This window comes from Rhamphochromis sp. 'chilingali', assembly GCF_963969265.1.
Source record: "Rhamphochromis sp. 'chilingali' genome assembly, chromosome: 4".
NCBI lineage: Eukaryota > Metazoa > Chordata > Actinopteri > Cichliformes > Cichlidae > Rhamphochromis > Rhamphochromis sp. 'chilingali'.
Window position 1 is genome coordinate 3,616,458 of NC_137948.1, and position 21,373 is coordinate 3,637,830.

At 42.0% G+C, this 21,373-nt stretch overlaps 1 protein-coding gene across 12 annotated transcripts in view; it reads right to left on the bottom strand.

Moving 5' to 3' along the window:
* Nucleotides 1-411: 411 nt before the first annotated feature.
* The window catches only part of rims1b (regulating synaptic membrane exocytosis 1b), an 88,836-nt gene continuing 67,874 nt past the window's right edge, over nt 412-21,373 (bottom strand). For 10 of the 12 annotated variants that reach the window (XM_080880828.1, XM_080880830.1, XM_080880834.1 and 7 more), the window contains 8 exons: nt 18,687-18,790; nt 18,395-18,555; nt 12,428-12,645; nt 5,427-5,571; nt 4,842-4,954; nt 3,195-3,296; nt 2,867-3,006; nt 412-2,749 (listed from right to left, as the gene is read on the bottom strand). In XM_080880828.1, the coding sequence (XP_080736954.1) occupies nt 2,531-2,749; nt 2,867-3,006; nt 3,195-3,296; nt 4,842-4,954; nt 5,427-5,571; nt 12,428-12,645; nt 18,395-18,555; nt 18,687-18,790 (1,202 nt within the window). In that variant the 3' untranslated portion in view covers nt 412-2,530. Of the gene's footprint in view, nt 2,750-2,866; nt 3,007-3,194; nt 3,297-4,841; nt 4,955-5,426; nt 5,572-9,628; nt 9,771-12,427; nt 12,646-18,028; nt 18,179-18,394; nt 18,556-18,686; nt 18,791-21,373 lie in introns of those variants that run through there. The other 2 variants (XM_080880826.1, XM_080880836.1) reach the window with 2 other exon arrangements.

Sequence of the window (21,373 nt, forward strand, 5' to 3'; positions counted from 1 at the left end):
TGGGAACAGTGATGGCCCTCTCTCTAAAATAATGCTGCTCTGCTCAGAGATGCACAGACTGAGAATAAATATTAGCTTTCCCACAAACAAGGCACCCTGGCCTTTTGACATCATGTCAAATCAGAAAATTAAAAAATAAGCATGAGAAACAATCAAGGAAAACATTGGTATTTTTTTCCCACACATTCTTTTTTATTTGTAAATCATAAAAATGAAATTTTTTTATATATAAAACATACACATCATTTGAGCCACATCTGTTATACAAACAAGAAATGTTGCAGTGAATGCTTTACTTTTTTCTGATTTTCTTGTTTCAGTGGAACACAGAAGTTGTAAACAATCAGCAATTTTTTCTCCTGTTAATACTGACAAGGAAAAAAAACCTAAATAAATAAGGAAAAAAACAGCTTCACTGGACAATGAAAAGAAATCTGGAGTGAGGCGGGACTGAGCATGGCGGGCCGGGCACAGACGCCGAGTTCGAAGCACAGAGAAGTGTTCAGACGAGGACTTTCAGACCCATCGCCGTCCCACAGCACGGTCCCCTCGTCACCTAAAGTACTAATCGCTCCTTATTATAAGACTTGGCCCCTTTTCTCAGTGAACCAAATGAAAACCCCGGGCATAGTGCTGAGTATTTACAGGGTGCGACTTTCTGTGCATCTGAGTTTATTCTCCGTGTCGTCTGAAATCATTATGTTGAAACATAATTCATATTTTCATAGATCTGATTTGTACATATTTATTCATACATCGTCCCAGCCCCTCGGAGGTATACTATGATGTGGAATAACAGTAAGAGGGGCTGCGAGGTCTGCTCAGTACAGTACATCTTCCAGAGACATCAATGTAATCTTGGGATTCGGTTTGAGAGACATTCAGCACCGGACTGAAGGACGTGGACTGGACTGCAGTGGATTTGGATGTCTTTGCGTAATGGGAATGGCTTCAGTTTCTTGGTTTTATCTCTTTAATATTCAAGTACGAGCAAACTGTACAACTGCATGCAACATACAAGCGGCCCTACAGTATGTGGAGCTAACACGCGTATCTAGATTTTTTTTGTTTGTTTGTTTGTTTACAAAAATGTGCATGCAGCTTGGAACGGGTTCCAAAGTCATGCTGCCCCTCCCCCCTCCGGGTGGGAGGAGCCTGCAGGCCGGACGGAGGATGAGCGTTGGCGTCCCGACGGATCGATCTGATTGGCCCACATTCACCGAGATGCACGAGGAAAAAAACTGTGACAATATTTGTTGTTCTGTTTGCCTCCGAACGTTGAGACGAAACGATGAAGAGAACCGGTGACGGGAGGATTGCTGCTTTTTGTCCTTTTTTTTGTTTTTGATTTTTTTAGCTATGTATTATTATTTTTTTCTTCAAAACGTTAAACTTTTTGTTGTAAAAAAATCAAGCTCTTGTGCTTGTGTTTAAATTTAAAAAAAAAGAAAAAAATGTTGAACTAAAGATTGGATAAAAACCTTTAACATGCCGGGAGGGAGGGAATGTGCCTCCCAAAAAATGTGAAAAATTAGACCCCCCTGTCTCGCTCTCACATAGGTGAACAAAGATTTACGTTTTCTTTTTTTTACATTGACATTGTACCCTTGTGATATTTCAAAGTGACATAAATTTTACTTATTGGTCAACCTCCTGGGAGGCCTAATATACAACTATACAAAGACGACTGGCCTGCACGCTTGCCAGCAAAACAACGCTAATCTCACATGTAAAAATCTAACCTGTTCCCCGCCCTCTTCCTGCATTACACTTGCAGACATTTAATAGCTTCTTTTTTTTTTTAATCTCTTGTATTTTATTTTTACTCTCCATGCACACACCAGACTGACAACATTATCATGAGCATTTTTAAAAACATCTTGTGCCAGTAGTAACGAAGGGAAAGAAATGAACAACAAAGCAAACACGCTGAAACGGTGCGGCTTCAGAGCAGCCATGGTAAACATATTGAAAAGAGGATCTTTCCACAGAGAGGGGGGGACCAGTAATGCGGCTCCGAGGTCTAGGCACCAGAAGAAGGCCCTGTGCTTCCAGACTGAGCACCCCGTCCCCCACACACGGCGGGGACGGGAATACCAGCAGTCTGTTGGGGTTCTGGAGGAGGCCACTGCAGGGAGCGCAGCGCCGCCTGCAGGAGCGGAGGGTGATTACCTCTTGTCTCGAGTCCATACATTCCGATGCTTTACATACATTTCTTTGCTATTGTTGATTCAGTTAAAAGCCACCCTGCTTCGTTTGGATTCTCTGGTACTGTCTGGACAGCTGCTGCACGGCTTCTTCAGCACACACAGAGAAAACACAGAGACTTTTCCTCGAATGGACATGAAACACTGAAATGCGACGCTCCCTACGACAGACAAAATTAACCGCGGCAGGAGTGATTGTCAGATTTCAACAAAGCTTTCTCGTGTTTCTGATTGTTGTTGTTCTACATTTCTGCCGTTAGTATTTCATTTCTCTCCGAGTTTTAGTTTTAGTTTTTTCTCGGTGGTGTAGAGCTGTTTGTCCACTAAGATCGGACCCCGGGCGGTCCGGACGAGCTGTCGAGAGACGACTGAGAAGCTCGTCGCGTCAGGGAGGCGAGTGTCGGATCCACCAGAGAGGATGGTGGGAACAGCTTGTACCAACCGATGACTGTGCTTGATAAGTCCAGCTCCTCCAATAAGATTTGTGCAACTCCCATGAAGCTTTTATGGTCCATGCGGCCATAGTCTCCCCATACAATCACCTGAAGGAAAAAATAATTTCACGTTGTCATGTTGCTCTGCTCGATTTCCGTCAGCATGAAGTAGGAGGGGGGGAAGCATTTAACTTTGTGATGAAGGGAAATAAATCTCCTGCTCACCTGTAACACTTTCCCCTGCGGGCTCTCCTCAAATAGCAGTGCTTGCTGGTACAGTGGGTCAAGTGTTTTCCGTGCAATCTTGGTTTTCTTTTTGGCTACGTACGCTCCATTATTCAGCAGATAGACTTTGACATATGGAGCTGACGGCAGAAACAGAGCAATAAAAAAAGCCATTAGTGGGAACACTATCGGCTCTCAGGGCTGGTTGTACGAACGCAAAGAACAGGTGAGCTTGAGTCGAGTGTATATACTGGATTATAATAACATGTGTGTGAGTGATGGAGGGATTAGTTGGTCTGTGGCGGCTTCAGTCAGGTTGGGCGCTTACCAGGGAGAGATTTGGATCCTGGCTTCTGTACAAGTCCTCGTGCTCTGATCACCTCCACCTCCAGCTGACCCTTTTTCTCCATCATACCGATCTGGATATCACCTAAAAAACACAGCACAAAAAATAAGAAAACAAAGAGCTCAACACCAACATCTACTACCGACAGGAGCGCAGACTTAATGCATAGGTAACACTCTCAGCCTGGCACAATTAAATTGATCATCATCAACAATAACAATAAAAAAGAACAAGATTAAGTACAAATAATCATAAGAAACAATAAAAATATAAAATTAATAGTTATAAGAACATGAAAACAGTCTCTCTTTCTCCCTCCCTATGTCCTGATTGTCGTGTGCACTCATGTGCTGAACATTGCTGCATTGTCCTACTGGAGGACTTAAATGCTCACATGGGCAATGACAGAATGATCTAGAGGAGTGTGAATGGGAGGGACTGGCTGCACCGCAGTTTCTCCAAATTGAACACGATGTTCAAGCATGAGGGTGTCCAAAAGTCCACGTGGCACCAGGACACCCTGCGTCGCAGGTCAGTGATTCATTTTTGCACTTCACCACCTGTTGGTGAGTTGCATCAGGTGGCAATGGAAGATGTTGGACAGTGAGGGTGAACTTGGCAAAGGCCAGAGTGTCAAGCTCTTCAGCTCTCACTTTGAGCAAAACTTTAACAGCATTCTGTGGAAAGCGGACCCTAGTGTGGCGGTAATCCCTGAATCAGATGAACAGCAGAGGTTAAAGGAGCCATCAAGCAGTGGGAGGGATTCTATCAAGCATGGTGAGCAGAGGCAGCTGACAGGTACCAACAGGCCAAGTGGATTGCAGCTCTTGCAGTACCAAAAAACTCAGGTATGGGAGGAGCTCAGCGAGGCCATTGAGCAGGACTTTTAGTCGACCTTGAAGGAAGTCCGGCAAATCGTCAGGTGACTCGAGTGGCGTGGACAGCTCCCTGCAAACACTTTTTATAGCAGGGATGCAACGCTGCTGACCTCAACTCAGGACATAGTTTGGTGGTGTGAGGAATACATCAAGGATCTTCTCAGCCCCACTGACAGACCTTCTGCAGTGGACACAGTGAATGGGGCGAATGAGATTTTCCCTGAATTTCTCAAGGCTATGTGGCCTGAGGATCTCGTGCTTGATTTTCGTAGATGATGTAGCTCCGCTGGCTTTATCAAGCAGTGACCTCCAACTTGCACTGGAGCAGTCTGTGGCCCAGTGTGAAATGAACCACGACATGCTGGAAAGATCACATTTCTCGGCTGACTCGGGAACGTCTTCCCACCTGAAGAAGTGGAGGAGAGGCTGGGAAGATGGAAGACTGGGATTGTCTGCTTAGATTGATGCCTCACGACCAAGAGAAGAGGATGAATGGCACAATCAACATTTAAAATAAAATACCAGAAATATCCAAAATATGTCAGAGAAATTCATGCTAGAAATACTCAAGACACACAAAAATACAAAGTAGCAAAAACATTACAATACTAATGATTTCTGACATTTTCTGGCATTTTCTGATTCATTGTTAAATGCAAAAAAACCTTTACAACATCTATCCATGCATGCACAAATAAAGCTTTAAAAAATACCCCAAATAATTCAAAAGAAGAGAGAAGAGGTTTTGTACCGATGGCAGGAGTAGCCAGTGTTTGTCTTCCCACTAACTGAGCTGGTCCGAGTCCATCCAGGAAGTCACTGAATTGACTGCTGGCACCTAGATTCACTCCAGAAAAGATCAAGCTACCACAGAAAACACAAAACAGCCCATTATTAACTCTAAAAATCACCAACCTATATACAAATGTGTCATCAGTCTTGCTGATGGCCCCACTCAGTCAGCACATGTGGTGGATTCACTTTGCTGCCTCCAGGAGAATTTCACTTGCACTCATTATTTATAACAAGAAAAAATATCTACGTGATTGTCCAAGCGACAGAAAACACCCGGTCTTAATTTGACTCTGAGTTTTGGTTTTATCGTCGCCTCACACTCTCCACGCTGACTCATTTTTAAACTGCGTGCTCGTTATATTAGACTGTGTTTACTCTCAGTCGGCCAACACATACAGAAATACCCGCAGGCAGGAATGGATGTCTCCCTCAGAACATGCTGACATGCAGTCATTACTGTCACTCTAACTCATTTCATTCAGGACGTCTTTGTGACACAGAGAGTGCAGATGACGAGTAGCAGAGGGACGGGTTTACTGACTTCCCCTCAGAGTTGCAGCTGTTCATGCTGCCGTTGTTGGATTCTCTGCTGGGCTGCCGGCTCATGTTCCTCGTCAGCTCCACGGCCATGCCGGTCTCCGTGCTCCTCTGGATCGACGCTCCTTTCTCCTTCTTACTCTTCCCCTCTGGAGGTAAACGAGAGCGAGAGGAAGAATCATCAAGCAGACAATATTTTGATAACAGACTCCAGTGAAGGAATGGCTCTTTTCTTTAAAACCGATACCACAGGAAAGTTGTTAGGCTGAAGCTATAGATACTTACAACAATTAGGAGTTATACATTCCCCTCCCACAATTAAAACATGAACAAAGCAGAGGATATTTTTATTTATATGGCACCACTGCACGTTTTATATTGTTCATGGTTTGCGTTTGCAGATGGCCCCGCCCCTCTCTGAGCTTGGTTCTGTTGGAGGTCTCTTCCTGTTAAAAGGGAGTTCTTCCTTCCCGCTGTTGCCACGTGTTGCTCATATGGGGACATTTGATCATATTTGTTTCTATAACTAATATTGCAGTGTCTTTGACCTACAATATATACAAATAAAACTGAATTAAGAAGCAGATGGTTAGGATGGATGGATTTGTGTCATTTGGCTTTAGGTATCATCTGCATAGCAATGAAAATGTATCCAGTGCTCTGTAACACTATTGAGGGGAAACATGTATAATGTAAAAATAGTGGTCCAAACATTGAGATCTGTGGAACGCTCCTCGTTTAAATCAACAAAACTAAATTTATGAGATATGTAGGATTCAAACAAAAACACCAGTGGTGCGTCTGAGTTTGTAATTTCGGATCAGTTGTGTGTGCTGTACTGAGGACGAGCAGGACAAGCACAGAGAGGAGTCCACTGTCAACGGCCATAAAACGATGATTTGTAACCTTCACTAGCTGTTTTAATGCTCCTCTAGATCATCATCCAGCTGCTTGACAACTACTCCTTTTCAAACAAATAATGGAATGATATTTTGTAATGATTGTGAAGGCACATGTTTGAAATGTTTGAAATAAAAATGAACTGAACTGAACTGAACTCTTTGGAGAATCTTTGAAATAAAAAGAAGGTTAGAAATTGGCCTATAATTAGCCAGATGGAGACAGATGGATCAAATAAGAGCTTTTTAGGTAATGGTTTAATTATAGTGCTCCTTAAAAACACAACACAACAAATGCACATCAAAATGACGTGAGAAAAGTTTGGAGACATTATCTTAATGTTTTTAAGTATAGATCGCATCCAAATATCCGGAGACTCAGACTCAGTTCACGCTTTACACGAACATTTTAAGCCTTGAAGGAAATGTGCAGTCGTGCACTGCTCTTGCCTTTGTAAAGAAAACTGTAACTTGTTCTTGAAAGGTGCTACTGTTTTTAAATAAAGATATTATTATTCTTGGTAGTCCCTTATCATGAGTGATTACTCAAATGACCCCACAAAGTGATTCATCTAGAAGGTGGAAAATCCCAGAGTATCAGGATTCACACAAAGATTTTGCTGTTGTGGTTTTGGAGTTTGGTCTAACTTAGAATAATGTTTCTGCATTTTCAGAGGACAGAGTTCACTCAGTGGCCTAAACAGTAAACCATTCATATGTTAGACAAAGCTGAATATCACAAGATAGCCCACAGATCCAGTTCAGGACTGTTTGATCTCGCTGTCTGAACCACGGTCAAAGTTGCGCCCATGTTCTGTAGAATCTGTTCACCAGCAGTAAACAGGAAATTGTTGGGCAGAAAAACAGCCAAAAAACCCCACTGTGTGGCATCTCGGACAGGGGCGCGTCTGCCTTCTGACTCATGATGTTGGAAAACAACATTTCTGAGCCTCCCTTTATCCTGTGTCTAAAACCTCACAGTAAATAGTTTAGAAAATACAAGTGAGCCTCTCTTACCTGCATTCGGCATCATCCATCATGACCAAGAGAGACTTTTTTACATTAGGCTGATGTTCGTCCTTTCTCTACTTCCTCTCTCCCCTCTCTACATCAGTGGCAGTGGGCGAGCGACCCCCTGAAGGCCTAATATTCTCTAATAGCTTTTTATGCCCTCTACAATGAAGAGAAGTACAGCATTTGGCTTTCATCGTACATGCCCCGGTGGTGGAAGTGGATGCTGGGCTCGGACGAGCCACACTCTGTTGTGTGACCGCGAGCCGAGCTGTGGTTGTTTGTCTTTATGACGAGCGCTGGGCCAGCGACAGCAGCAGAAGTTTGTCTTTTACAGAACAAAAGGACACTTTCAATTTGCGGTGCTTGGGTACAGTCTGTACCTCGGGACAAAATGCAATGAATATTTCTGTATGGATGTGGTTGTTATTAGCTTAGCTGTAGCTTAAGGGTTCAAACCTGCATTCTCTAAGTCGAAGTGATCGCACACAGTAGTTTAACGGTGCAGCTGCTGTTTTAACCATATTTTCTTTAGAGAAAACCAACAAGAGAAATCACCTAGACTCCTGGGTTTGGTTAAATTAGATAATGTAATCAAGGTTTGCACTTTGCATGTCCTTTTGTAGGCAAAAATGAAGAATCTGGAAAAGTATAGAGTCATATGACTAAAACTTTTGGGGATCCCCAGACCTCTGCCTCCCTGCCCCCCAGCTCTTTTGGAAGGACACCGAGGCGTTTCCACCCACTAAGAGAATCCACACAGCACCGAAGCCCTGTGGCCCCTCCTGCAGGCAGCAGGCCCACAAGAGAGCGGGCCTGTGTAGCTCTTTTGGGAAGAGCCCAATAAATAATGACATAGAAGTCACAATCCAGCATGCACAGCATTCAGTTTGTCAGTGAGCAGCTCAACGTTAAAATCTCACAGCATAACTGCCCCCACAGGGACTTGTATTTAGAAGAACAAACTACTTTTCTTCACATTTAGCAGCTCAAAGAAAGAAGTAGGGGTGCAACGATACACAAAATTCACGGTTCGGTTCGGTTCGATACTTTGGTGTCACGGTTCGATATTTTTTCGATACAAAAAAAATGTTCATGCATTTTTAATTTGTCATTTATTAAAATTATAAATATATATTTTAACTCAAAAGTACAGTTTTTAAATTTAACCCTAACCCTTGTGCGTGTTTTTTATTTTGACAGCGAATGCACACCTGCGGACCACTTATGTGCAGCCCTGGTTATTTAGCTCGTCATATTGCAGCCACAGAAATTCTTTTGTCCATGAAACCATAAAGCTGCACTTTCTTTTTGCCTTATAGTCTGATTTGTCATAACTTCTCCGTTTTGTGGTAAGCTTTTCTTTGGCTGTCACTTCTTCACCCTGACCTGTCTTGTTTGGCTCAGCAGAACTGAAATGCTTTTACACACTCACTCACATAAGCTCAGCGATTCTCTGCGCGATCAACCTCTCACATGTTTAAGCTGCGGGAGATTTCACTTGTCATGTTTGCATAGTAAGCTAACGATTAATAAGACGATGTCAGAGGAATTGGTGCACAAATTATCATCACTCACAGATCAGTGCTGTCGCTCTCTATACACAGTTCGCACGATTGCAAAGTGAAAGCAAAAAAACAAGCGCAAATTCAAACGCGATTTCAATATGTCACATATTGACAGTGGCTCACCGATGCCAATGACATAATTACCCAGCTACATTTCTGAAAGAATGCAAAAGCATTGACATATATTTTTCCTACAATAGCCCGACGGGCAGGGTAGCCCGACTGAAAAAATCGCTAGCCCCAGGATGTCAGGCTAGCGATATTGCGAGCCCTGTATCTGATTGAGGAATCACTCATCTTTGGAAAAGAGAGTTTATTACAGAGAAATGGCTCTTTCCAAAATAAAAGCTATACTATCCGCTTCTTCTGGGCTATATTCTCAGCAGCATAAGGAGAATCGTGTGCTAACAGCTGTCTAAATGACTCGGCTAAAGTTAGTAGCATGCTTGTTGTTTTTGTCTTTGCACTAGGATGATGTCGGCGTAAATGTGCAGTCATATTCGTTGTGTTCCCACTAGTGCTTTCAGGTTAATCTCGTTGAAATGACCTTAACACCACAACACGGCAAATCTCCGTTAACGAGCTACCGCCGATCGCCCCGTGCATGGGGCTAGACGGCCAACACGTTAACGAGCTAACTGCGCTAACACACTAGTTCCCACCCATGTAATTGAGCATTGCATGGCACATCCAACATACTGTTTTACTTTAGTCCATGACTCGCTTACCTTCAGGGTCATACGTCACATGAAAACCAAAATAATTCCAAACGCCAGATCTGAATGAGGGTGGGGGAGGTGCCCTGCGCTCTTCCTTCTGACTATGCTGTCTGTGTGGAGCACTCAGTGGATCTGCGCTCGACAGTGCAGCCTAGGCGGAGTAGTCGAACGCAGATTCACTGAGCGCTCCACACAGACAGCATCGTATGGAAGCCCGTTTCCGCCACTAAAAAAAAAAAAAAAAGCTAGTATCCATAACTCGAAATTTCGAGATAATAACTCGAAATTTCGAGAAAATAACTCGAAATTTCGAGTTACTTTTCTCAAAATTTCGAGTTAGCTCTGTCAATCAAAAATATACGTGAATGAGGTCGCTTTCTTGTTACCCGGAAGCATATGGCGCAGGACCGCGCACTCAAAAACGGATCCCAACAAATTAAAGTATGTTTGCTGATAGTAACACCATGTGATTCAGCTAATAACACATCATTTGTGAAGCCAGGCTGAAAACACTCAGCAATCTGTGCATTCACGACTGGATGTAATACCGGTAGCTTAGCTGTAGCATTTGTAGCTGAGGGCTTCAGCTTCCGGGTAACATGGAAATGACGTCATTCACGTAGATTACTGATTGGCAGCGCTAACTCGAAATTTCGAGTTGCTTTTCTCAAAATTTTGAGTTAATATGTCGAAATTTCGAGATAATAACTCGAAATTTCGAGATAATAACTTGAAATTTCGAGAAAATAACTCGAAATTTCAAGAAAATAACTCAAAATTTTGAGTTATGGATCCTTTTTTTTTTTTTTTTTAGTGGCGGAAACGGGCTTCCATAGCATCGTCAGAAGGAAAGTTGATAAAATAAATTACAAATGTTGTATTGTTCGATACATATGCGTACCGAACCGAAAGCACTGTATCGAACGGTTCAATATCGATACGAATATCGTTGCACCCCTAGAAAGAAGGTATGAAGGAATCTGAGTAGTTTGCTTCTCATGCATCTATTATGCATGAGAAGCATGACAGTGCCGACCTGAGGACAATAAAATAAATTCACTTGAGAAAAATGAACCGTGTGATTCTTCCAAGGTGAGCACGGGTTTTTTAACTGGACTCAAATAATCTTGACAAAGATTTTAATGTTGCAAAGTTTGTGTCTGTCCTTCATATACAACCCACTGAACCAGCACAAGAAGGAAAATATTAAAGGAAACACTGAAAGACTTCAGCTTCTGCAACAAGTCGATTCTTTGTTGTCCTCGTTGAACCACTGACTGTGTGTTTGTGTCACTGTCCTGGAGTTTTGTGTTTTAGAATCACTAAAAATCCTCTGTTTTGGTTTTAGTTGTGACTTTTATTGTTTAGAATTATTGGTGTATTGCTTTCAGGTTTTTGAGCTCTTATTACCTCTGTAATGTGGTTTCTGTTAGTGTTTGAATTGTTTCTGTTCTTAACGTTTGTGCTAAAGTTGGTCTAACCACCCCGGTGTCCTTTGGCATCTTAAGTCTCCGTTTCCTGTTTTATTTTGGTAGCTGGTTGCTACTTGTGTTTTGTATTTAATTTTACTTGCCTTGTTGTTTTAATTACTTTCAGCTCTGTCCAGTTTGCTTGGTTACCTCTGGAGTGAGTATTTACTCTTTTGGTACTCTACACCTATAAAATTAAAGGCGTCTTTTCAGTTTCTTTGAGTCTGTCTGCGTTTGGGTTTTGTCTCCACGCTTTTTGATTGCTTGCATCAAATTCACTAATTCCTTAGTTTAAGTCAAATTAAAGGCAAGAAGTTTGTCACTTGACAAATGCAGGCAAAGCACCAATGTGCTCTGACTTTCAGCCCAGTGTCATCAGAAAACTTGACCAGAAATCTGCCCCACTGAGAATTCGTGCAGCTGTCTGTGCACATGATAAAAAGCAGAGGAGAACGACTTAGCCTTGTGGGGAGCCAGAGTTTGAGATAATAGGATTGGGCATGCAGGCATTTCCAAAAGCCCACTGAACTCTGTCAGTTAAAAAAATGAAAAGCAACAATAAATGTGATCGGGTAATGTCGGGACTGCATCTCATTGAACGTGGAAGAAAAATCTGCAAATAAACCTCCCATGTAAGATTTTGGTTTTCAAGATTCTTATATGCGCTGTCTAGAATGAAGAGCTTTGCCCACTAGACAAGCAAACCGCAGTGAATCTAGTTTATCACCAATTAAGCACACGTCATGTTTTCAAAGATTTTCACGACAAAGGATGTAAGTGCAGCTGGTCTGAACTGGTTACTTCGGATTTTGGAACAGGCATTACAGTTGATGTTTTCCATATACTGGATATGTTGCCACCCTCTGCACACCTCTGAGAAAGTGCAGAAAGGATCTCAGTGAGCTGATTAGCACAGTAATGCAGTGTGTGTCCACAGAGCCAGCGGGCTTTCTCATATTAACCCTCTTCAATCAGGTTGGGACTTCTTGCATTATTAAAATATCATTCTGAGGCGTGAGAGACTTCCTCGCTCATTAACATTCCTCAAGAAGTCAGATCTTGCAGATTACATCATGCATTTAATTAAACTTTACATATTGTACCTTTAATGGAAAAAAGAATGCAGGTTAGCAGAGGATGGAATCAGATTAGAGAAAGCTTTTGGAAAGTGACATACAGCAGATGGATGTTATGGATGTTAGGTATCTCCACCCTCTTTTCTAAATATTGTCATGTCTGCTTCCAAAAAACTAACATGGTCCAAAATCTTTAGTTTTAAGTTTTTTTTTTAAATACAGTCCTATGAAATTCCAGCAAATCCCTGAAACCGCCGACTCACCGGGGCCGCTGATCTGCGACGTGCTGCGGCTGCGACGGTTGCCAACGATGGCCACCACCCGCGCGCTGAGGCTGGAGCGTCTCTTCTTGCTGCCGCTGCCCACCGTGCCCAGCGCCGTGTCTGATTGGCTGCCGTCTGTGCGCTCCTGGGTGTAGATCTCTCCGCTCACGCTGGAACTCTTCAGCATGCTGCGGCCCATGGACGCTCGCATCTGCCGACTGGAGAGAGAAGGCGAAGCGTGACTTTGTGACCTGGTGTGTTTGATAGATGTTGTTATTAAGCTCTCTTTTACTTCGAGTGTACTGTACCTTTACTGTGGCACAACAACAAAAACAGCATGACTGATGGGAGGTGGGGATGACGAACATTGCTGAGGGAGCGTGTTTAATAAAAGAGCATCAAATAAAAGTCTGGAGTCCCAAAGAAAAGAAATGCAGTATAATCATCAACGTGTCACATGAGTCAAAACTCAAGCTTTACAAGCCAAACTTGACATCTTACAGTTTTAATGTCATTAAACATGTCGTTTAGCCTCATGTCTGCTCTGTTGACCAATCTGAGCACATTAAAATTAAGTTTTAAGACTAAAACTTAATTTCCAATTATAGTTTCAGTTAATTGTTTTTTTCTCCTGTCTAGTTTTTATTTGTCACATTTTTCCTTGTAAGTTAACTATAATAGGCTTTTAAGTGACATCTACATTCCTAATCATTTGACTCATATAAAGGAACTATATGTTTGGCCCTTTATGTTTTCTTCCCTATTTAGACACTTCTGAAATAATCGAAGCCAAATCATAAGTGGTTGGTAACAGAGCTGTGCTGTGAAACCCTCAAAAAAAGAGAATAAAAATGAAATAGAATGTTCCAGCAGTTTATAGCTGAGCATATTATCTATTAAAGTTCAGTCTTCTTAAACAAGCCACTACACACGGACAGAACGTGTCCAGCAATCGATGCTGTCTCCTAGGGATTCGGAGGAGCTGTCGCATGTCCATCAGCTCAGAGGGGGCCAAAGTACTGCAAGAGAGTCCAGCTACGCTGCCCCTATCACCCAAACTCTCCGCTCCCTGTGGGTCCCTGACAGCTACAGCCCAGTGACCAAGAGGAGAAAGCGGGAGGGTGGTTTGAGGCCTCTCCACCTCTCCCTGCAGGGGAGTTAGAGAAGGGCGTGTAGAACAGGGGTAGGGTGGAAGGGGAGGATCCAGGTCTTGAGGGTGGAGGGGGTCCAGGCAGTCACAGCACAGGATGCATGCAAGGAGGGATCTGAGACATGCGAGGAGGATTACACAAACACATATAAACAGGCACAGGGGAAAAAAATCAGTCTAATCACATTTGCTGTTTTTGGCTAAAAGGCTTGTGATTTGTGTGTGTGTGTTTTTTCCAGCTCATTTTTAAAATGTCAGCAGGAAAATTTATGCATTTGTCTGTTTGTGTGGTTTTATTCTGAAATGTCAGCGTGTCTGACCACAAACGTCTATGCAAACAAATGCAGTAGAAGGCAGGACTCACAAAAGCTTAAATGAGCAGCAGCTCATCAATTATTAGGAATTAGGAAGGAGAACTACATCAAACATGTGGGGGAATTAAAGAGGAAGGATAGGTTAAAGGACAGCTGTAACAGAAAAAGATGTAAAGACTGTCTAATCTCCTCTGTATGCACTCAGTCACTTCCACAAGCCATCATCAAAGCGGCCTGGAGGAGACGTGAAAATATCCACTGAATGCTTGCATTAATATCCAGCTCTGAGTGAAAACTGACCCGCGGCCTGCAGTCGATGTGCATCAACTCGTTACTAATTCCTGCCCACCCTCTGTCTAAAAACACATTACAGGCTTTCTGACACTGACCAGCTTTTATAAATGTAGTCTGACTCCACTGTCTGCTTTTAAAATCCAGCTCTGTGTTTGAACTGAATAAAATGCTGCTCAGTCCATTACACGCGTTCTTTGTTTCCAGCATGCAAACAACGGGATATGAAAATCTGAAAGCCTCACTGTAATACTAGACCTCTCTTGTTTTCGAACACTGAGGGACTCCCAACGGAAGGCTAAACAATGTCAAAATGGCTCCTGCATTACCCGGTAATGCATAACCAGTACACCGACTGTGCAGCATTACCACAATTAAGCCAAAAACCGGAGTTCCTCTACCAGCTACACAAGGCCTGATTTGAAAGTGAGTCGCTCCCCACGGACTGTTAAAATGTGCGACTGTGTGCAAAGAACTTGTGGTCTCTGCAATTAGATGGAGTCAGTCTGCTACCAGTTTACAGTTGAATGGGGTCAAGTTTGCAATTACATGGAATCTGTTTGTGATACGGAAATTAACTGTGATAAATCAGCAAAAGCTGCAAATCTGTTGTTATCTAGATGGCAACAGAGCAGAAATTCACATCAAGTGGTTGCATGTAAGCCAGAACCTCGAAGGTGTGAAACTGAAATATGGAAATACCTCCACAAATACTGACGGAGTTGCTGCAGGACAGGAATTTAACTGCAAAATGCACCACCACCACCACCACCACCACACCAGGTGGTTTTTATCTTTCAGTAATACATTCTTTTCTTCTTTTGCACATCTAATTTTTCCTCTCTGTAATTTTGAGTTTGAATGTGCAGCCCATGGGAAAAATAAGCGGACCCCTGTGTCTTAAATTAATATGCAAACCTCATTTTTTGAAGGATTAAAATTAGTGTGCTTCTGTGCTACACAGTAACTTCTTTTTTTCAGGTAATGCTCTTAACAGTGAGTCAGTGACATCAGTGTCACTGACTCACTGTTAAAGGCTGTTATTTACTTTAATATTCCAGTTTGATTAGGCAGATGTGTCAATCTGTGTTGAGTTTTTCACACATCAGTGAGGTGGGGATGCTGTACATCAGAATTTTCTCTCTCTGACTCATAGATCCCAGTTTGTTCATTTTGGCCCTGAAACTATTAAAGGTTGAATTAGTTTGTTTTCAAGTTGAGATTCTTATACTTACAGGGCTCGTTTCAAGCTAGCACCTCCTAAGATAAATCTTAAGGTTAAAAACTGCAACGATAAAGCGAGTTTGGTGTTGGACAAATGGGTCCATAACAAAATGATTGTAGGTAGAGGAGTAAAGAGCCTTTGGGATGAACAGAAGCACTGATGGAGAGCGAGGCTCGGCCTTCCTCACTAATGTGTCTGAATGGGAAAAAATCCCCACAAACAAGTCTTCCCAGAAGAGTGAAGGCTCAGAGAATCTGATTAATGCCTGCTGACGGAGCTAATGTGACTGTCCACATACTTTTGGCTCTGTGCATGTGACTGTGGTTGCTTTTGTTTTACTGGTGATAAACTAAATAAAGAAAATAATCTATTCCTAACATACAAGCCTCTGACATCCGAGTCCGAGCTGCTTTTAAAAAACCTGGTTTGGATTGATCTGTGTAAAGAACGCCCGTCCTTTTTTCTCTTTTCTCTCACACCTCAATACATTAGCCAGCTAATAAGCTGCACTACATCATCACCTGGCTCACTGTGGAGCAGTGAGATGGGGTCATTTGTCCTTGTCAGCAGTCTGTTACTGGTCAGCTGCTGAAGTAAGTGTGTGTGTGTGTGTGTGTGTGTGTGTGTGTGTGTGTGTGTGTGTGTGTGTGTGTGTGTGTGTGTGTGTGTGTGTAGCTGTATATAAGGAGACTAAAAAAGTCTCTTTTGAAAGAGGTTCTATTTCACTTACTTCCAGCATATTTTTGCTCTTGGATTCAACTAGAGTAGCTCTGTATGACTCACAGTACCTCCTTCGTCCTCTGCTGGACCCCTCCTTCAGTTCATCCTCTGTCTGAAACATCCCATTTAAGCTCCCTTTTCCTCTGTTTTAGAAAACTTTCTTCCAATCGGCTGCAGAATTCAACAGCAGCTTGGTGGGACGTCTCTGTTCACACCCCGAGCTTTGTGATTAAGATGACCATATTAGGTTATCTGCTCTCTGTGACATCATACAAATCCAAGGGTAGAAAAAACAGCCTGTAATTGAGCTTTAAAGCAGCCTTAAGTCTGAACTTTTGGCTGACAGGAATTACTTACACAGTGACCTCATGACTTGAAACATTGGCCGCCGTTTTTAACAGAATGTAACTGACAGAAAGTAAGAAACGTTTTAAATATCTACTTTCAAAATAAATTTTAAAGTGAGATCTGACAGACTCTTTCCCTCCTAGTACCCTCTTCCTAAAAAAAGGTTCCTTTCACTTTTTTTTTAATCGGTTGTTTTTCCCCTCTATTTTTAGCCGTCTCAGGTCAACTGATGTTGATCCTTTTGGCTCAGCTTCTTATTTTCCCAAATGTGTAGTGTTAGTTCAGCTGGTGCTTAATTTTGAATTATGCAACTCGTGTTTGTGTTAGCGATTTATGTGGAACTCGTCTTGGTGCTGACTTTTGAATCCACCTATGGCTCAGGGAGGAATAATGATTAGCACCACAGATGGGACTAATGCTGTTAACGTGATTAAAAGTCATCAAGCTGTGTAACACAAAAGGACATTTTTTTAAATGTGTGTTTGCAGCACCCTAAGGTTATCTTAATCTTAATAACAGAGAAAAAACTTTTAGGTGGAGAAAAATATCTTAACATGTTGAGGCTGACTTGGAGTGCTTACCTGTTTTTATGGAAATGAATCAAAAGTATACTATTTGATTTAGCAGGCTAATAGCTTGAACAGTAACAGTTTTAAAAAAAGAAAGTCTGAGTTTAATTTTAAGTCCAGGCTCAGATCAAACATAAGCCCGCCGGGTTGATGGTTAAAGCAAACAAATCTGCTCACACACTGTTAAATTTTCTGTTCTCGACTTGGACTTTCAGGTGTTTACATCCACGCTCACCGCCGCTTCTGACGTTCAGCAACATGAAGTGGATAAGTTGACAGACACGGGGTATAAAATTCAGTGTTCAGGCTGCACATTTTTACAACTGGAGAATGTAAAAAATCACTTACAGCAACGTGAAATCTAGTTCAGGGATGTCTAAAACTTTGAACTCTGACCTTTCTGACAGCATTAAGAGGTTTATCTACACTTTTAATCTTGAGATATTTTGAGACATCTATAGATAGATGTTTAGATCTACAGATATCCTAGAAAAATAAGTGCCAAAGTGCTCATTGTGTCACAGTGATAAACAAACATGATAGAGAAATGCTGTTGTAATAAATGAACTCTTATAAATGTGTAAAATTACAGAAAATGTTTTGGTGATCCAAAAATGTTCCTTCACTTTTTTCAAAGCCACCCAGTGGGTGGAGTCTTTGCCGGACTGATCCTGGACCCCGGGCCTTATGTTTGTGATCTAGTTCTCCTAATTTGTTGTTAAAGCCACTGCAGATGGGTAACAGGAGTTACCCATAAATATGGAGATTTCACTGGAGATTTCTTTCTCCAGAAAGAAAGGTTCCACATCTACATCTACAATAAACTATAATAAACCACCTCTATATAAACTGCTTATGTTTCCACCTTTAATAGCTTCTGACGGCCTTTCTTTGGACTTGAGAGGTCTATGTGGACCTAGTTGTGCAGTGAGCAGATGGACCGTTTGCCATCATGGGTGGATTCACCGTGTGACAACTCTTTACCTGGACTCTCTCGTGTCTCCTGCCACAGTGTGTCTCCTGTGCTTCAGCTCCTCGGAGAACTGCCTCTTTCCACCTTCGTTCTCCTCCTCCTCTCCATCCACCCCCCACGAGATCCTCCTGTCCTTCTTGTCCTCCTCTAATGACTTGGATCTGAGTTATGTGTGTTTGTGCGTTCATGTGTTTGCGTGCGTGTGGGTGGAAGAATCAGAGCATGCAGAAGGACACAAACATGCAACGGCAAGTGGCGTGCAAGAAAAGGAAAGACAGACTGTGATCAGCATGCACTTCTCCGACATCTGGGTTTAATTAGAGTATTAAAAATGATGGCTGTGGTGTTAAAAAGCAGCCTTTACAGTCACAACTGACCTGAGTCGTCCCCCGGGCCGTTCTGATTGGATAGACATGTAGCTGGTGCTACTGAGGCGGGAGGCACTGCTGGCACGGGAGATCGCCGACACGTCACTCATATCGCTGTCTGAAGATCTGGCCGACATGTTGTCGCTGCTGCGCCTCTGTTCTGCATACATCTAAAGATGGAGGTAAAGTGAAGGAGGGTGGGAAGCTCAGTACATTTGTTCAAACTGAGGACGAATAAATAACAAATACATTGTTTATAAAGTCCAGAAGGAAGAGGTGAGCAGCGAATACAAACACTCACCTCCCGTTTGGTCTTGAGGTTTGTCTCAGGGTCATGGGAGGCTGAAGGCCGGTAGGAATGTACTTTCATCTGCAGCTGTCGGGCTCGCTCCTCCACTGCGAGGGCTGAGGCACAACATTTTTAAAAAGACAAAGGATATGGATAAAAGCATGTCACTGAGAAAAAAGCAAAACCCATGAAGAAAAATAAAATACACGTGTTTTAATTGGATAGTGTTTCCTGTGGATGCAGGACATGGGTTCTGACACTAGGTGGAGCATTATGTGCACTGGAAACTCCATCAGGAAGACTCAAAGACACTTTAGATCTGCACTGAAAAAGTATAAATTTCAAATTCCAATCCAGGTCTTCTGGGAATGCCGGATTTGGATTTATGGTTAGGTGAAATCCTACTTTAGTGTTTAAAAATTTATCTTTGCAGAGAAAACCAGTGAATGTGAACCAGAAGGACACACATATACTGTAATAGCACTGGAAAGTGAGGAAAACTGACATAGGCTAAAGTTTTAGAGGGACTAAAACCAAATTCCCTGAAGTTAATGCTTTCAATCAAACAGCTGTTAAACTTATTTTACATTTTAGAGTTGCACAAAAAATAAATTCCCACCTGAGCGCATATTCCTAAACGCCACAACTGTGAGAACACCAACAACCCGGAGCTCTTTGGAAAAAGAGCCACTTGAGAGAATTTGGAAATATACTAAGACTCTTGGCGCCATCAGCAGGCAAGTGAGTGCTGAGAAATCTACCAGACAGTGACTGATGTTTTAAAGTCTGATAAAGTCTTAAAATCTAGCTAATTTCATGCAGCAGAAATTAAACTTAAGAATAATACTGTCATGGTCGTGGGTCAGGATAAAGACAAGCTGTGGAAGAGAGCCAGAGATTAATAATAACTCATAATTAAATGCAGAGAGGTGTATAAAAACACAGTGAGTGAAAAAGAAACACTCAGTGCATCATGGGAATCCCCCAACGCCTACACTTATTGCAGTGCACATAAAGGAGGAGTCAGGGTCACCTGATTCAGCCTTATCTGTATACTTTATCAAAAAAGGAAAAGTAGAGATAGTGTCTGTCTCCTGAATCCAAACTGGAAGCTGGTTCCACAGAAGAGGGGCCTGAAAACTGAAGGCTCTGCCTCCCATTCTACTTTTAAATACTCTAGGAACAACAAGTAGGCCTGCAGAGCGAGAGCGAAGTGCTCTAATAGGGTGATATGGTACTACAAGGTCATTAAGATAAGACGGGACCTTTTAAATTTGATTCTGGATTTAACAGGAAGCCAAAGAAGTGAAGACAACATGTGGGGAAATATGCTCTCTCTTTCTAGTCCCTGACATTACTTGTAGGTTTTAGCTTGTTTGGTTTAGCTGTGTCTCCCAGGTGTCTCCACTCTTACTCACCCTTCTATGAATATATTGTCTCACTCTCCCCTTGTCCTTTGTTCAGTTGTCCCTTTTTGCTGTTTGTATCCTCGTTCTGTGTCCTTGAGGACGTTCTAGAGTTTTCTGGTAACTTATTCCCTGCAGTAGCTCTGTTTGGCATATGCTCTGGATTATTTTAGACTTTGCTATTTCCTGCATCGACGCCATTAAAGGCTGATTGTTTGATACTGTATTTAAGTCCGCAACTCACTTTTTCGCAACCACCTTTTCTCTAGTTAAATAACAGAATTTATCATTTTTAAATACATCTTTACCTTTTAGGAAATAAGGTATGAGTTGAATGTATGAGTTTTCCACAAATGTTTCAAAATAAAAGTCTTTTTAAGACATGTAATGTTTAGTCCAGTGAAACCCTGTGAAGGTTTTAATTTTAAACCACCAGGAAATGTTGAGTTTGTATAAATAGTGAAATGCAGTAATGTTAATAAAACAAGTGAAAGTGGATCAAAAATACTAAAATAAGACTGACTGAATTATACAATCACTATCTGATTATTATATCAAACAGACATAAAAAGACATTTTTTCTTCAGCAGTTAATGCAAATAAAAGTTTCACATTCAGTCTGACTTTATGAACTCTCTTACATGTAATAGCTAAATCGGTTTCATTAACGGTGCAGTGTTGTCCCTGCACACTCTGCTCTACACCTACAGTTCTAAACAGTATGAAAACTCCACAGTTTTCATACTGTTTATATTGTTTTTTTCAATCAAAGGAGTGCTGAGCAGACAGAAATCTTGATGCACTTACTTTATGCTGACAGCTTCCTGAACTGCTTTCAGGGATTTTTGATAGGTTTGTTGTTTTGCCCTGAACTGTGTGTTTCAGGCTCTTTTTTTGAGAGTTTAAAAAATAAATTAACCCTTTTGACCCCAGAGGTCATTAAAACACAAACAACAAGAGCCAGTGCAACTGACTAAACTATGACTGAATTTTTTTCCTGCTGAGTCAAATCTGGAAGAATTACAGCTGCGAATTGTTAAAACAGGATTTTTTTAAATGAATGTGGCTGAACGTTTCACTCCAGCCTGGTGATTGTGATGTGGAGACTCATTATATGCATTTCCACATCCTAATCCTTCACTGTTGTGCTGCTGTTGGTGACAGAAATTGGAGATATTGTCTTTCAGGTGAAATTTAATAGCGCCGGGCTTGAGGGGTTAAAGAGTGACCATTTGTCATGCTTCAGTTCTGCTGTTTGAAGTGACCCAACACTGCAGTTGATCATTTTTACAG